Raw genomic sequence first — 17,725 nt, forward strand, 5'->3', positions numbered from 1 at the left:
TGAGTTGTGGCTTAGTCACAGTATTTCACTGTGATAGCTTAGCTTAAGAAAAAGAAAGGTGAAGGAGAAAAAAAAAAGGAGGAAAAGAGAAAGAGAACATGTAAATGCTTCCAAATAAAACACATCATGAAAAGGAAAAAGTAATCCTGTGTATACATATAAAGTTTGTCCCTTCTCTGTTCCTATCCTGGACACAGTTTTTCTAGATTACAGACTGAATTCATCCCTATTCCTCCCCAACACACACACACACGCACACATTTGCCATATAGTTTTCTGTCAAAACAGATTTCCTATAAAAAGAAAAACAAAAAATACAAAAAACTCTTTAAAAACTAATACTTGACTTTTTTAAAAAATTCAAAAAAACTCTCATTTTCTGTCCTTTAATCAAGCTTCTGAGTATAGAATTTTAGTGTTTTCATGCTTTTTGAACATGTATTAGTCAAAATACCTTTCATTAATATGAATGTTGCAATAAAATTCTTCCTCTGTAAATGTACAGCTTCAGATAAATAGCCAAAAGCTATAGTTGTTATCTATATCTGATATGTTTGGAGGTAGGATATGAACTACAAACTGAAATATGAGAGACTTGAAGAACAGTCAAGGATTCCTGCAATCGTACGGGTTGGGAAAGGTGCTTTAGTAATCCAACCCCCAAAGTTAGCAAATACGAAGCTACTTTCATGCATAATTTGAGCTGTACCCAAAATATCATACCCGCAAGCCTAGTTTCCTCTCCTACCTAGGCTGGAATTCCCAGGGTTATTTATGTGTTCTCATAGAGTTATTAATTTATTACTGTGGTATGGCAGATGTATTATTTCAACATCTGGTACCAAAATTTCTCTTGAAGGAGGGATTCTCTGCTCCCTACTGACAGGGCCCTATCTGATCCTCTGGTCTTATCTCCTACTATTCTCCTGCTTACCAACTTTGATCACACCAGCTCCCTTGCTGTTCCTTAGAGCACACTAGCTACTCTATGCCTCAGGGCCTTGGCCCTAGCTGTCCTCTGTCAGGAACAATCTTACCTCATTTATCCAAATGATTCATTCTTTTGCCTATTTCAAGTGTTTGTGCAAAAATCACTTCCTCCGTGAGGCCTTCCCTGATCACTATTTAAAATAGAATATTCTTCCCAGCATTTTTAATGCAACCTTTCTCCTTTATTTTCCTCAATAGCACGTATCACCATCAAATATGCTACATATTACACAGGTAAATATAATACAGGAGATAACTGAGACCAAACATATCAGCCAACAGAGGGCTCAACCTCAGTGTTAAAACAAAAAGAAAAACAGGTTGATTTCAAAGGAAAACCCAACTCTATGTTGTATATAAAAGACAAAGACCCACCTAAAACAAAACAATTCAGAAATGCTAACAATGAAAGGAAGGATGGGTAAAGTTCTACTAAGAAAATGCAAATTAAAAAAAGAAAGAATTGAGATTTTGCAATTCAATAAAATAAAATTCAGACCAAAAACCATTATTGAGACAAAGAACATCTTATAATCCTAAAGGCTACAATTCCCAGTGAAAATAAAAGATTTATGAAAAGGTATGCAGTGAATAACACAGCAGCTACTTTCATACAGTAGGAATTATAAGAGATTCAAAGAGAAATTGAAATACACTAATAATAGCAGACTACAGTACATTTCTCTTAATTAGACAAAAAAATACAAAAACACTTAGAAAATTGACTCTAATTTACAATACAGACATGTATGCCTCAGTAAATCACATAAAAATGATCTAAATATTCACCATAATATGATAAAACTAGAAATTTATAATCAAAACATAAGAAAGCCCCATTTTGAAATTTAAAATTTTTCTATTAAACATAGCTTGTCTCAAAGGGAAATATCAATTGCTAATGAGAATTTCTAGAAAAAAATGAAAACATGACATTAGAGTTGACAAGATGCAGCTAAAGAGTGTTCAGAACAAAACTGATAATTTAAATAAATAATGAAATTATGAATTAGATATTCCACTCAAAAAGAAAACGTTAGATATATTTAAGGTTCTTTTCCATTTTGGATTTTGGATTTAATTTTCTTCCTAATTGAGCAACCTAGATTTTTCTTTTTTTTTTTGAAGGAGTCTCCCTCTGTCACCCAGGCTGCAGTGCAGTGGCGCAATTGGCCAGTCTGCTCTTGAACTCCTGACCTTGAGTGATCCACCTGCCTCAGCCTCCCAAAGTGCTGGGATTACAGGCATGAGCCACTGCACCCAGCAAGCAACCTAGATTTTAAAACAACATGAGATAAATAAGCCTAATTGTATTTAACTACATCTAACATTTTTACTAATAGTTGTAATACTGGTAGATTTTGGAAACTATTATATATATTATGCAGAAAAGTAAATAATTCTGTTAATATCATTTAGGAGCCATGATTTTCAGCATAGGGGAAAAAAGATGCAATATAAAATCAAATAAGTAAAAACTCTATAACCTTCTATTAGAATTGGAATATCAACACAAATTTATTATTTATTTTCATCTTTCTTTGAAAAACTACATCTCTCCTAGATCTTGTGTTGAAGAGTCTGGGAAGTGATAAGCCATTTAACCATGAACATCTTTCAGTGCAGATTGTAGCATCCAAATACCTTTTTCACTGGAAGCAACAAGGACACCTTTGAGAAATGGCTGATTCTAGGTCTGAGGCAGTAAATGTACAATATGAGACTGGAACTCTTACAGTGTCAGAAAGCAAGTAAGCTATCAAGACATTCGAGCTTGTGTCAAATAAACAAAGGAGCCAAAAATGGCCAAAGACGGGCAATTTGAACTTCAAAATGGATAATCACTGCAATTATATAAAAGTGTAAAAAGAGATACAGATACAATCAACATGAAACTCCTAGAAGCAACAGGAGATTCAATATGGTAGCAAGATACAAAATTAGACATAGAAATCAGTACCTTCATTTATGTAAGAATCTAGCCGTTATAAGGAAAAGTGGAAGAGATAATCCCACTTACGATACCAACAAAAAAGAGAAACACTCTAAGAATAAACTTAACAAGTGAAAAACCTTTATGATGCTTCCTTGAAAGACACAAAGCTGAAAATTGAGCAAGAGAAAAAATAAACCTTGCTTTTCAAAAGGAAAATGCAACATCATAAACTGAAAAGGTATGCAGAAGATTTTTTTTTGAAAGTACTTTTATGGGGCTATATTCTATAGTTAACATGAAAAAATAACCCAGCATTAAAAAAACACTTAAGAAAACAGCAATGATGCAGTCTAGCCCTACCAGATACTGAAATATAGTCTCTAATAAAAACAGTATATTAGCCCATAAGTAGACAATAAGATCAATGCGGGGAAAAAAGAAAATATATCTTAGACCCAGTTACAATGTGGAAATTTACGTATGTGATAAAAATATTTCAAATCGCTGGTCAGGGAGGTGCTTTTTAAATTAAATGTTATGACAGCTAAAAAGTCATTTGAAAACAGATAAAATTGGATACATCACCTAGGTAGAATTCCTGCATATATGTTTGTGTGTACATATCTATTACTCGTGAATCTTATAATGAGGAACCAATCTGACATCTCCAAATTGAAGGATATTCTGGAAGACCACTGGGCTAGGCTTTTCAAAAATGTCAATACCAGGAGAAACAAACAAAAAAGGCTAGGGAACTGCTCTATATTGAAGGAAGCGAAAGAGACTTGACAACTGCAATATGTGGTTCTTATTGACGCACTATGTGATTCTTGTTAAATCTCGGATTTACATTTTACAAACTATAGGGTAAAGAAGGACATTTTGGGACAACTGAGGAAATTCAAATATGAAATATAGATTATTGTAATATAACAATGTTACATTTCTTAAGTATGATGATGTGCATTGTGATCCTGTGGTCCTCAATTGAGGCAATTTTGCACCTCTCCTTTTTCCCCCAACACTCACCACCACCCCTCCCCCCCTCAACCCCCCCAACCACACCGTTTGGGTTTGGCAGTGTCTGGAGGCATCGTTGGTTGTCACAACTGGGGGAGGGGGTTGCTACTGGCATCTAATGGGTAGAGGCCAGGGATGCTGCTAAATAGTGATTGTTTAGCACAGGACACCCCCACCCCACCCCGTCACCCCCACCTTACGGGTACAGACAGCAAAAACTCATCCTGCCCAAAATGTCAATAGCGCGGGGTTGAGAAACCCTGATGTAGAACAATCCCTTATTCTTAGGGGATACATACTGAGATATTAGGCTGAATCACATGACATTGTCTCTTGCGTAGGTCAAGTATCGTCAATATTTAAGGACGAAGGGTTATGACGTTCACAACAAACTCTCAAAATAATGAACAAGCCCTTCCGCCCCGGCTGCCCCGCGACCTAGGGGACCCGAGAAGGGCGCACTCGCACGGGCCGCGGAGGCCAACGCCGAGCCTGCGCGGCGGGAGGCGCTGAGAACTCACTGCGCACGCGCCAGTCGGCTGGCCGCACCCACGCGGCGCAGCTCCCAAAGTTGCAGACAGCCCGGCGAACCGCGCAATGCGCTTCTTCTGCCTGCAGCAGAGAAAAGGGAAGAAAACTCCGCAGGGGCTCCGTTGGCTTCTCCACGAGTGACAACCATGTTTTCCCAGATAGAAGACCGGAGCCCTGCTCCTTTGCGATCCGCCGAGGGCTGCAGAGAGTATCCTCATCCATTTGGGCACCCCTGCCCAGGAAGAGCCCGGCCATCCCTTTCCAGACTGGATCCTTAAGAGGTGAATTTTCTTCCGTGGATTCCGATTTGCTCCGTCTGACCAGCCTAGGCAATCCAGCATCGCGTGGTACCAGTGCCGCTGGGCACACTCGCTTCACGCCGGCTCCGCCTCACCAGCAAGTGCATTCCCAGGTAAAAATTTTAAATACCTTAGAATTCTTCTGCCTAGACCCTCTAATCAAGAAGTTTACCCACTTTTTCTGTAAGGAGCCAGAAAGCAAATACTCTAGAATTTGGGCCTGGAACTGTCTCTGTAGCGTATTCGTTTTTGTTTTGAAAATGTAAAAACCACTCTTAGCTGCTGGCCTTACAAAAATAGAATCATGAGGACTGTGAAGATTAGAGCCTAATCACTAATTCACCCAGCACAGAGGCTAGAGCGCCAGTGAGTCCTCCGCCCCTTCCCAGGCCCGACCATAGTTTTGCAGTTAGGACCCAGGTTTTGTGAGGACTGGGACCCACCCAGGTTTAGTTCACAGTCTCTTGAATCCCTCCCTGCACCTGCACCTCTGCTCCTCCCCCTAGGCCGGTGGCCCTTGGTGAGTTCCTGGCAGTCTCCTAGGCCACCAGGAAACACTCCGACCAACTGCCACGCCCTCCTTTGCTCCAAAATGACAAGCTCTTTTCATCTAGGAGCAAAAGCTGAAGTCCCCACATTTGAACTAAATTAGTTTAGTGTAAAAGTAGTACAAGATTATCTCAGACAATTGTATTTTAATAGTATTTTTTTCTCGTGATAAATGTAATATATGTCTACTATGGTCATTTGGAAAATTCTGAGACGTATAGAGCAGAAAAGAAATTCTCCACCTAACCCACAAAAAATAACTTTTGAAATGCTTGTGTATTTTTAATTCTTTTTTAATGCATATTATAGGACAACTTACTGAACAATTGGATTTTTAGAAATATTTTTAATAAAACTTGTGTTGAAGTACAGCATACAAAAAAGTGTACAAATTACAAATACAGTTCAGTAAACTTTCAAAGATTAACACAAACATGTCCGGGCAACCACAACTCAGCTCAAGAAATTAACTAATAGTAGCATTCTTCATCCCCCTGTTAGTTTTGTCTATTCTGACATTTCACATGAAATGAATTACTTGGTAAATATTTTATAGTATTTGGTTTATTTCCCTTTATATTATATTTGAATTCATCCGTGTCATTGCATGTAACGAGTCTTTTTTAAAATTTTATTCTATGCTGTATGAAATTCAGTTATACGAGTATACACAATTTATTCTTTCTACTGTTATTTTTTCTTAATTACAGATTTATTGAGATATAATTCACACACCATACAGTTCATCTACTTAAAGTGTGCAATTCAATGTGTACAATTCGTTGCTTTCAGCATATTCACAGATATGTGCAACCATCACCACAGTCAATTTTAGAAAATTTTCATCACCTGGAAACTTCATACCCTTTAGCTATCACTCCCGCAACCCCACTTCCCTATCCTTTCTAGCCCCAAGCAACCACTAATTTTTCTGCTCTATAGATTTGCCTATTCTGGACATCTCACAAAAATTGAACCATATGATATGAGGTCTTTTGTGACTGGTCCCTTATGCTGATACTGGACATTCGAGTTCTTTCCAGGTTTGGAGCTATTACAGATAATACTTCCGTGAACGTTATTCTGTGAATCGGTTCACATAGATACACATTTCTATTGCGATACATATCTAAGGTATGCTCATAACCGGCTATAATTACAGTGCCAAGCAGTTTTTCAACTTTATAGACCTGCCAGCATTGTATGATGAGAGTTCTCATTGTTCCACGTCCTCTCCAACATTTGGGGTTTATGTGGTTTTAATTTACATTTCTCGGATGACTAAAGATAAAGAGCATCTTTCATGTGATTATTGGCCACTCGGATATCCTCTTTAGTTAAGTGCCTTTTAGGCATTCACCCACTTTTCTATTGGCTAATCTTCTTCTACTTGATGTGTATATTCTAGATAAGTGCTGCAAACAAACACCTTTTCCCGATCAAACGCTTGCATTTTAACTCTCCATTTTTAGATTTTGATAAAGGTAAATCTTTTATTTTTATTGAGGTCTAATTTATCACTCTTTGTTCATGGTTAGTGCTTTCGCTAACCTGTAAGAAATCGTTGTCTACCCCAAGGTGACAAGGACATTCTCTTATGTTACCATCTGGAACCTTAAGTTTTTTCTTGGAACACTTAGACGTGCTAACTACCTAAAATTAATTTTGGCATATGGTGTGAAGTGAGGACTAGTTTTTTTTTTTTTTTAATGTAGCTATCCAACTGACCTAAGTCTTTCTTGGAAAACAAAGTCCTTTCCCCACCGCTCTGCAACATCACCTTTGTCATAAATCAATAGAAATAGACCTACAGATGTTGGAATCAGTAGAAAAGGAAATTTAAATATATTTATGGCTATTTTAAATTATTAAAGATTCTTACTAAGGGTAGATATGATAAATGAAGACAGGGAATTTCAAGAGAAATACAACTAATAGAAGAAGAACAAAATGGAACCCCTAGAACTGAAAAATATAATAACTGAAATTATTTGATGGGATTATCAGTAGATTGGACACACAGTAAGGAGAATCAGGAAGCTTAAAGATAGGTCAATAGAGGGCCAGGTACAGTGGCTCACACCTGTAGTCCCAGCACTTTGGGAAGCCTAGGCGAACGAATCATTTGAGGTCAGAGGTCAGAAGTTTGAGACCAGCCAGGCCAACATGGTGAAACCCCGTCTCTACTAAAAATACAAAAATTAGTTGAGTGTGGTGGTGCACACCTATAATCCCATCTACTCGGGAGGCTGAGGCTGGAAAATTGCTTGAACTAGGGAGATGGAGGCTGCAGTGAGCTGAGATTGTACCATTGCACTCCACCTGGGCTACAGAGTGAGGCTCCATGTCAAAAAAGAAAAAGATAGATCAATAGAAATCATCCAAATTTAAAGTGCACTGAGAAAAAAAAAAGTTTATAATAAACAGAACATCAGTGACCCATGAAATAAGGTCAAGACATCTAACTTACATGAAATTGGACTTTCAGAAGTCAAAGAGAGAAACTATCAGGCAGAAAAATACTTGAAAAAGTATTAGCAAAGGTTCCCCAAATTTGATCAAATATATTTATCCAGAATATTTACTTGTTTAATGAAGAGTTGATCCCATAACCTATTTTGCCATTAGTGGAGTTTAGAAGTTAGCATAAAAGGTTATAAAGTGTTACATCTCCATGAATGAGCAGCAGGGCATTTAAAAGTCACATTGATTGTAGAAAAAATACTTTGCTGGGTGGAAGGGTCCTGAGCATGGCTATTCTTTTAACATAAATGTTGCCTGCCCACTAACATTACCACCACCCCAATCATAGTAATGCCAAAATTCCTCACAATTTTTCAAAATATCCCATTGGTGCACAGTACGGCCCTGCATCCACTGAGAACCCTTCTCTCCTGTGATCTGCCACTGCCTCCCTGTTCCAACCTTTCTAACCTCATCTTCTAATGCTCTATGTATCAAACCTCCCGGGCCTCCTTCCAGATCAGGGCTTTAGGGATTCCTTTTTCCTCTTCCAGAATGCTCCTGCCCCCAAATATTTATATAACTGACTCTTCCACAGGTCTTTGTTCTGATGTCATTTTTCTCAGTGAGACCAACCAATGAAACAAACCAAACAAAAAACTTGTACATTCTCTCAGCATCTGGATTAGTTTGCGGGGCTGCCATGGCAGAGCACCGCAGACCCAGTGGCTTAACCCTCAGAAAATTATTTTCTTAGCTCTGGAGACTAGAAGTCCAAGATCAAGATGGCAGCAGGTTTGATTTCTCCTGTGGCCTCTCTCCTTGGCCAGCCATTGGCCACTTTTTCTCTGTGTCATCTCATGGTTTGTCGTCTGTGGGTGAGTGCCCCTGGTGTCTCTCTGCATGTCCAAATTTTCTCTTATAAAGACAGCATTTAGATTGGATTAGGGCCCATCCAAAGGGCCTCATTTTAACTTAATTGCCTCCTTAAAAACCATTTCTACAAATATAGTTACCTTATGAGGTACTAGGGGTTAGGCCTTCAACATATGAATTTTGGGGGTACATAATTCAGGCCATACACCATCTCTTGTTTATTTTCATCTGTCGCCCCTCTCCCCCACCTTTTTTTTTTTTTTTTTTACGTGGAGTCTCACTCTGTCGCCCAGACTGGAGTGCAGTGAAGCAATCTCAGCTCACTGCAACCTCCACCATCCCAGGTTCAAGTAATTCTCCTGCCTCAGCCTCCTGAGTAGCTAGGATTACAGGCATGCACCATCATACCTGGCTGTAGCCCTTATTTTAAATTCAATGTACTGTAATGATTTACTTGGTTTATTGTCTTAACTTTCTGTTCCACTGGAATACAGGTTCAATAAGACAGGGATTTTAATCAATTTTGTTCTCTGAAATGTCTTCAGAACCAAATGAGTAAAAAATTATCATTGTTAACATTTTCACTTCATGCTAGCATATGGGCAATCTCAATTTATTTCTAATAACTCCCTGTATCTTTCAGAGCATTCCTTCATGAATGAAGAAAGCCCTGATAGTGTTCCAGTAATTTATGTTTTTTATGTTTGAATTTCTTAACAAAAAGAATTATACCACTAAAAGATCCAGCTTTTTTGTTTGTTTTACTTTTTGAAAAAAAATTTATATTGCTAATAGAGACAGGGTCTCACCATGTTGACCAGGCTGGTCTTGAACTCCTGGACTCAAGTGATCCACCCTCCACAGCCTCCCAAAGTGCTGGGAGTACAGGTGTGAGCCACTACACCCAGCCAAGATCCAGCTTTTTTACCAGGGAAAATAAGAAATTTAATATGCTTGTTTCCAAAGCAACAAAAGCTTTACATGATTAAGTAGACTGAGGGCTCTTCCATATTAGACGAAAATATCCAGCCAAATTGCTGAGGACTCCCTCAGACAGGAAAAAAAATGTTTAGAGCCATCCTCACAAAGAAATTTGCCTGTTTAATTATAACCTAATTATGACAACTTTTTTTTCTTTAGGTGGTCAGGCTCAGGATGGACCATGAGCTTTCAAAAAGGAAAAAGGTGGAAATCCTCAACTATGCTGCCATCTGAATAAGTGTTTCTTTGTAGATGCACAGAGTCAAGGAAAATTACATCCCTGCATTATGTAATGTACCAACAACGCACTTACCCACTGTTTTAATCTAGGTTATTCTTGAAAGCAGAGCCTGAGACAAAGGTAGACACATTCTATTTATGAGTCTAACACCCAGGAGCAGGAATGAGAGATAGGGGAGTGAACATGGGGAAAACGGAAACTAAGTCCAAGCAAAACCAGATACTGCTCTTATCAAGTGGTCCACCCCTATTAATGGCTACATAATGCAGAACTTTCTCAGGGTTCTTCTTAAACTTTATCTCAGAACCATCTGCCTCAGGGAGAAAGGAGAAGTATTTCTCCATCAGCAGCCACCTCCTGTGTGTTGAGGGCTGCTCCTTTGGGGCATTAACCCACTGCCTCCACCACCCCATCCCTCTAGGCTGCAAAGAGCTAGCTGACAGTCCAGCTGGTACCTTAGCATCACACATTGCTGCATCAGAGAGGTCTTAAGACAGGAAGCTAGAGTCTTGGTGCATGCTCAAAGTGAGACAGTGTCAGCACAGAGCAGGGTAAAATCTTCCCGTAACTGTTCACCAGAACTATGACTGGAATCAGAGGTTGAAAAGATGTGAGACTGTACCCAAGAAGCATCTTATAAACCTACGTAATATACTGTTAGACTCATCGAAATCTATTTCCTCCCTTCTTTATAATCAAAACTTCAGTGTCCAGAATAAAGTTGGCAGAAGGGTTAAATTGGAAAGTTAAATGTACTAGAAGGTGTACATTTATAAGTTTTGACCTTGAGTCATGTTCAAGGAGAAAGTGACATTGGAACTTGGAAAATTTAAAAATGATTCTACTTGAAAAATTTGACCATTGCATAGAAATATTAGCTATTGTCTAATCTTTTGTAATCTTAGAAACAATCGTGAATTGTTTGGTGAAAAATGAAAAAATAACCATTTCTTATGTCTCCATGACCTTTATAGACCAATGTCACTAACTTTTCCTAAGGTAATTGTTTCCTACTGTCAAATAGCTCTAGTGATATAAATCTTAACAATCAATGAAGGGAAAACTGGTGGAAACATAGGAAGAAAAATACTGGGATAATTTTCATCACATAAAGTATTGGCATTAACATTGGTTAGAATAGGGGAGAAACTGCATGACTTGACAACTGGACATTCCTGTATGTTGTATGAGGCCCTGTCTTAACAGAAATAGTGATGTCATCATCATCCTCTCTTATTTGGTCTTGAATTGCCACCAATAGGATAAAACCTTTGAATTATTTAACTCAATATATGTTAAGTTTCTACTATGTGCTGTGTATTGGTACTATAAATATGAATAAGACATAAAATATTACATTCAAAAACATCAGAATACATGTTCTTTTAAAGTATACCCCAAAACATTTACCACGTGTTCTGGGGCGCATGTTAGGCTGGATCACAAATCAAGTCTCAAGAAATTTCAAAAGATTGAAATCATATAGAGTATGAATTAAACCAGAAATCAAGTACATAAAGGTAACAAAAAATTTCCAAAATGCATTAATTTAAGGAACATACACCTCATGACCCATGAGCCAAAAAATAAATCACGGCAAAATTGCAAAAATATTTTGAAATGAATTTTAAAGAAAATACTTAGCATATTAAATACTTATCATATTAAAGCTCTAAGTACATATGTTAGAAATTTTACCGAAAGGTTGGCTCTCAGTGTTTCCAGAAGCCAGGGAAAAAGTTTATACAATTTGATCGCTGAGGCAGGGAAACAAAGTGAGACCTCCGATCGCCCTGCCTTTCTGAGGTGAGCACTCTGGATCCCATCGCAGGAGATCAGAGTCTTGCTGAGTTGAGGAGAGGAAGATTGGAGTTGAGACTGAGATAGCTTGAATTTTCAGGACAAAGTATCAACAAGGAGGAAGGTAGACAAAGAAAAAAATCCAGAAATCTATGTAGAGACCCCATTGTGTACATTGCGGAACACTAAGCCTAACAATTCTCAAAATTAGCGTGAGATTGGGAAATATCTAATTTCCATCCAGCCACAGTGGAGAGTCCTGACTGAAAACCAGGCATTCGCTAAAGATCCCAGAAAGGTTACGTGTTACATAGGTGGGGCTAAACTATCCTGACTAAAAACTACACTACACTTGCTCCTCACCCACACAAAAAGCTTAAAAACAAGCCTCAATAGTATAAAGCTGATCTGTAAGTAACTAAACTACCTGCAGAACAAAGTCCAAATTTATTAGTTCCAGTCCTCCAAAAAAAACACATGTAAAAAAAAAATAGACTTACAGGACATTTATTTGGGGAAAAAAAGAATGCCTGAGAGTTGAAATAGAGAGGAAGCCAGAGAGACAGAGTCCTCAGAATACATAAAATTTCTGGCCTCCATGGAGGTGTGATGGTTAATTTTATGCATGTCAACTTCGCTGGGCCACAGGATGCCCCATATATGATCGAACATTATTTCTGGTTGTGTTCATGAAGCTTTTTCTGGAGGAAATTCGCATTTGAATTGATGGACTGAATAAAGCAGATTGCAATCCCCAGTGTGGATGGGCTTGATCCAGTCTTCTAAGGACCCAAATAAAATAGGTGGAGGAAGCTTGAATTTTCTGCCTGAGTGTGGCGCTGGGACACCCATCTTCTCCTGCCCTTGAACTGGGACTGACACCATCAGTGCTCCTGGTTCTCAGACCTTCGGACAGTGGACTGGGGGCCTTCTCGGCCTCCATTATTGTGTAAGCCAATTCCTTATAATAAATAAGGGTTTATTTATTGATAAATCCTTATAGGTTGATTATAAATCCCTATTGATTGATTGATAGATCCATAGGTTTTATTGATCCTGTTTCTCTGGAGAACCCTGACTAATACAGAAGGAGAGAGGGAAGAAAGGCGGGTTGAGTAGCAGAAAGCTTAGGCTGTAGCACAATTCTGATAAAGTTTAAGGTCAGCTGATGAAGAACACTCAAACCAAAGTCGCCCATTGGAGGAGCCCCCTACCTCACAGGAATAGGCCTGCATTATTAGTATACCTTCTTCATTCAGTTATCGTTATTCTTATGGAAACAACCCATGGGAAATGTAGCCTTGGCATGACTGTATCAATGGATTCATAGAGCAGTAGCAGGGACCCCCCCAGTCAATTACGTTCCACAGCAAGAGATCTCAGTGGTGCATATCCACTGCTGGCTCAGTCCACCCCTTGGGCTGCACAGCTCTATTCAGGCCTAGCTGCCAGGAAGATTACTAGGTGTCATTGTCAACTCAGGCTCTGTGCCCAGTAAACCTGGAAATGTCTGGATATTCTTCCTTGCCAGCATATAGTCATAAATCTATTTGGGGAAGAACTTGCCATTTCATCAAAGTCTGTACATGTATAGCAGGGTTCTTCCTCCTAGTGACCTGTGACCTAGTAACCCAGCCACCTATGGGTTCTTCCATCTGTGGGTTCCTTACCTGAAAAGTGCTTCAGGTCTAGGAACTGAGAAAGGGATTGTGATGTGTCATTGGAGCCAGTGCGGTTCCATTCGTGCCTTATTTGGTTATAGGCGTTAAGCAGCATTCTTGTTAGATGCCCATCTATTTTGCCTATAGGGGTGTTACTTTCAATTAATTATCTCCTAAACACCCTGTGAATCAAACCCCCTTAACTAGCCCTCCAATTTCACCAGTTGTTATAGTAATTATGGCCTCTTGACTTTTGGTAGTTAAGCACTAGTCCTCCAGAGCCCTCTATTACTTGAGGGTCCATTACCCCTGAATCATATTAACAATCCCAGCTCTGTGACCACCTCATTTACCATCAGCCCTGGTCTAAAGAGTAAAGCCACTACTGCACTTAGTGATACTGGTACCTTCTCACAGGCTTATTCTTGGTGGCCTTAGTGAATTGTCACTATTTCATGACATATTCGTCACAGTATATCCATCACATAGTCATTCATCTGACCCTTATGAAGGTGTGATGGTTAATTTCATCACAGTACATACATGCCATTGTATAGCAGGTCCTTAACTAATACAGCAACACCAACGTTTTCAGGCAGAACCAATAGACCCTGTTGAAGGGCAGGCAAGCCCAGAGCAAACCATCTATATGCAGTTCTTTTAACAGCCTGCAAGGCACTGTAAGATTAGGGAGACATTTATCGAATTATGTTCTGTGGAAAACTAGTTCCATAGGATATGAACTGATGTCAGGAGAAAAATTAAATTAGAAATTTGCTTCAGTGCCAGATTCTCAAAGCCATTCGTATGTGAATGTTTAGTGCAACTCTCCAAAAGAGATGATTTGATGTGTTCCATGTGGCAGTAGTATGATGTGCAACCCAGATCCCCCTTCAAAGAACGGCTTGCACCCCACTTGCTGGGTGTAATGTTAGCAGGCAGCCTGCAGCTGTCAGCCCTCTTCAGGAATTGGCATAGCTGTAGAAAACCACTTCACCTAAGGTCACACTTTTTTGTGGAGTGGCCCATAGCCAAGGATTGATCAGTGTGGAGATACAAAGTTGTTCTCTTGCCCATCTGAGGACATCTCCGAGGGCCGTTTTAACTCCAGAGCTCCCTGTGGGGTTGGCCAAGGCTGTCATTGGACCTACATTATAACTCATTTTCTCCCAATTCCACTTCTCTCTCTCTTTTAACAAATGTTTGGCAAAAGGCACTTCTTAATAAATATCCTGCAATTAAAGTATATCTCAGAATCTGCATCCTGGAGAATACTGTCTGAGACACCCCACTTTCTAATTTTGTTTGCCCATCAAAGCCCATTCCCCCCCGCCTTTTTTTTTTTTTTTTTTTGACAGAGGCTTCTTCTTTCACCTGGAAGGGAGTGCAGTGGTGCGATCTCGGCTCACTGCAGGCTCTGCCTCCCAGGCTCAAGCAATTATCCTGCCTCAGCCTCCCGAGTAGCTGGGATTACAGGTACCCACCACCACGCCTGTTTAACTTTTTGTATTTTTAGTGTAGATGGGGGTTTCACCATCTTAGTGAGGCTAGTCTCAAATTCCTGACCTCAAGTGATCCGCCCGCCTGGGCTTCCCAAGTGCTGGGATTACAGGCGTGAGCCACCGTGCCTGGCCTAAAACCCTTTTTCATAGAGTACCTAACAAGTGTAGGGCTTAAGAAATATATTCTGGATGCTGGTAAGTGCCGGTGTGAGAACTAAGTACCTATGTGGAAAGTAAGGGGAGGGGTACCCAAGACTTAAATCTCAGCTTATGAATTCCTTTGAGATTTGAAACTAGCTTAATTTTGATATGTAACTCTAATGCTTAAAGTACTGCAGGATCTACTATCTATGGAGGTGCTACGGAGAGGATCTAAATATTATGTGACCTACGCAAATAAATTTTCTTTTCTCTGTAACAGTGTTTAAAACTCTAAGATAATCTGTGGTTGTCAGGTAAAATGCACTCATGTCTATCTGACAGATACAAATGTTTTGCATTCCAGCTGCTTTTAGATATTTAACGGGAGAGGAAAAGAGAAAATATGATTAAAGCCTTTGAAAGTCCATTTCCAAGAAATAAAAACTGCAGTAGGAATTCTACAAAACTGAAAAATCTTCAGGACTGGAAGATCTATCCAGAAAAGCCCAGTGGATTATAATAACTTATTAAAATATTTGTTTGGCAAGCCACTGACTAATACCACTTTAAGATATGAATGCATTACCAAAAAAAATTGGAGTGAGTAGTTTTTACAAGTCTTTGAAATAATCATATTTGTATTTTGACACTAATTTGAAAGAAGGAGCTGGCTTGAAATATTAAACCTAAGTGATCAGAGACAATGAGCTATCAGACTGCATGATCAACGTAGAGCAATCTCCAAATAAGATGAGATGCATGCAGCCTCTACAAATTTGGCTTGGGGAGGAGTTTGCTTCGCTCGCTTGAATAAGCCACTGTCTATGGCTCACAAGGGTCCCGTTCTTAATGAGGTGGTGCGTAGCAGCAACACACTGTGAATCCAAATAGCAGATGGCAACACTGTTGAGTAGGCTGGCAGTCTGATGTCTAGCCACCAACTGGCAGCAATCATTATTAAACTGATTCATGTGCCCAGGGAAAATCTTCGTAAGAGTCTTAGCAAATGTGAGCAGCAAGAAGCAAATGATCTGCTATTCCTATCTGCTATGAGTACTACCTATATTTCTTAAAATATTTTTCCCCAGTGCAACCTACACAAAGAAATGGCATGTTATGTGCACTGGAGGCCCTATTCCTTTCCTATAGATGCATGTATACCTTTAAACATGATAGCTGTGATTTCTCTATTTGGTGAATACCTTTCCCTTGACGGAAATAGCTTCATAGCATTCACCCTATGGATTTGTTGCACATATTCAATGATAGGCAAGCACTCATAGATTCTGTAAATAAATAACTGAACATATTCTATCTCACATAATGAAGCAATGGCCTACATTGCTCATAGTCCATCTACATGAGACAGGTAACTCATCCTTGGGTGAAAAGTTTGTTACACTCACACTTGGTTAGGAAAGCAGACTAAGAAAGGCTCTAGCTTTAGAAAACTTATGTAAGGATCTTTCTACAAGAAAATCTTAAAGGTATACATTTAAAAGTTAACTCTTTATGCTGGGTGCAGTGGCTCATGCCTGTAATCTCAGCACTTTGGGAGGCCAAGGTGGGCAGATCACGAAGTTAGGAGCTTGAGACTAGCCCGGCCAACATGGTGAAACCCCATCTCTACTAAAAATACAAAAAATTAGCTGGGCATGGTGGCACGTGCCTGTAATCTCAGCTACTCAGGAGGCTGAGGCAGGAGAATTGCTTGAACCCAGGAGGCAGAGGTTGCAGTGAGCACAGATCACACCATTGCACTCCAGCCTGGGCGACAGAGCAAGACTCTATCTCAAAATAAATAAATAAATAAAAGTTCTGTCTTTACAAACCAAAATGCTAAACAAATAGCATTTTTTTTCAAATGTTGAAAGTATGTGTTGTTTGTAACCAATAAAGCCAATTTCCACAACTTTATATGTTAATAAACAAGCCTTAAGGCTTTTATTGAAAAACAAAACCCTGCTTTATTCACTTACAAAATACTTACAGTTAAATTAAAAAACAAAAATCCTAGCCATTCTCTAAATCTTCATTACATTTTTAAAAATTAAGATACTAGAATTCTTTTACATGCTCATAATAACAAGGGGAAAGCTGCAGTTAAATGTCAGATATTCCACATGTTACAAAATATATTTTATTTTATGTTCCATTTATGGTAATTTTTTAATAGAAGCAAAATTTAAAATCTTTTTTAAGAAGTAATAAAATCACTCTGAATGGATTATTTTTGGCTTTATCAATTTGATAAATCAATCCAGGCTGAAATATCATTTATAACTTCTAGAGTGAGTGCCTCTGCTCTTGTCTCAAATATGAGAGTGATTATCAACCAAAGTTAGATACCCCAGCCCTGGCAGTCAAACTCAAAAGCAAGCTTGCACGCCATCTCTCAAGTCTCTCAGCATTCTCCCCAAACAAGAAATCAAGTGCCAGAGCTTATACACTTAATATTTGAGACCAAAAAAAGAAAACTCCAAACGAGAGATTTACTCAAATGTGCTTGTCTCCCAGTTACTTTATAAGAAGTAAATCCATGTCAGAAGAAAAGATGCCCATGTCTTGTTCTGCATGGGAAATAAGTGCCATGTACTAAAAGAAGCCTAAAAATGGTGGCACAAGTTTCTTAAAATGGCTGAAATCTCTCAAAATACTGAACATCTCATCAGACCATCAAGAGTTATGTTTTTTGTCACACATTATGAAATTCTAGATATCCCAGCCTGGGCAAT

At 39.0% G+C, this 17,725-nt stretch overlaps 1 protein-coding gene across 1 annotated transcript; it reads left to right on the forward strand.

The window, feature by feature from the left end:
• Positions 1-567: 567 nt before the first annotated feature.
• On the forward strand, positions 568-17,217 carry LOC129532516 (uncharacterized). The gene is made up of 3 exons (XM_055382128.2): positions 568-624; positions 4,389-4,889; positions 9,805-17,217. Exons 1-3 carry the CDS (start codon positions 568-570, stop codon positions 9,877-9,879), a joined length of 633 nt encoding a protein of 210 aa, XP_055238103.1. The 3' UTR covers positions 9,880-17,217.
• Positions 17,218-17,725: the final 508 nt, after the last annotated feature.

This window comes from Gorilla gorilla, chromosome 2 (assembly GCF_029281585.2).
Source record: "Gorilla gorilla gorilla isolate KB3781 chromosome 2, NHGRI_mGorGor1-v2.1_pri, whole genome shotgun sequence".
NCBI classification, from domain to species: domain Eukaryota; kingdom Metazoa; phylum Chordata; class Mammalia; order Primates; family Hominidae; genus Gorilla; species Gorilla gorilla.

What these genes read in the sequence shown, in the direction of transcription:
- LOC129532516 (XM_055382128.2), top strand. Translation starts at nt 568, where the DNA reads ATGAACTACAAACTGAAATATGAGAGACTTGAAGAACAGTCAAGGATT. An exon ending in AGTCAAGGATTCCTGCAATC is followed by an intron (nt 625 to 4,388) that starts GTACGGGTTGGG and finishes CCCGCGACCTAG; the next exon opens with GGGACCCGAGAAGGGCGCAC. An exon ending in ACCAGCAAGTGCATTCCCAG is followed by an intron (nt 4,890 to 9,804) that starts GTAAAAATTTTA and finishes TTTTTTCTTTAG; the next exon opens with GTGGTCAGGCTCAGGATGGA.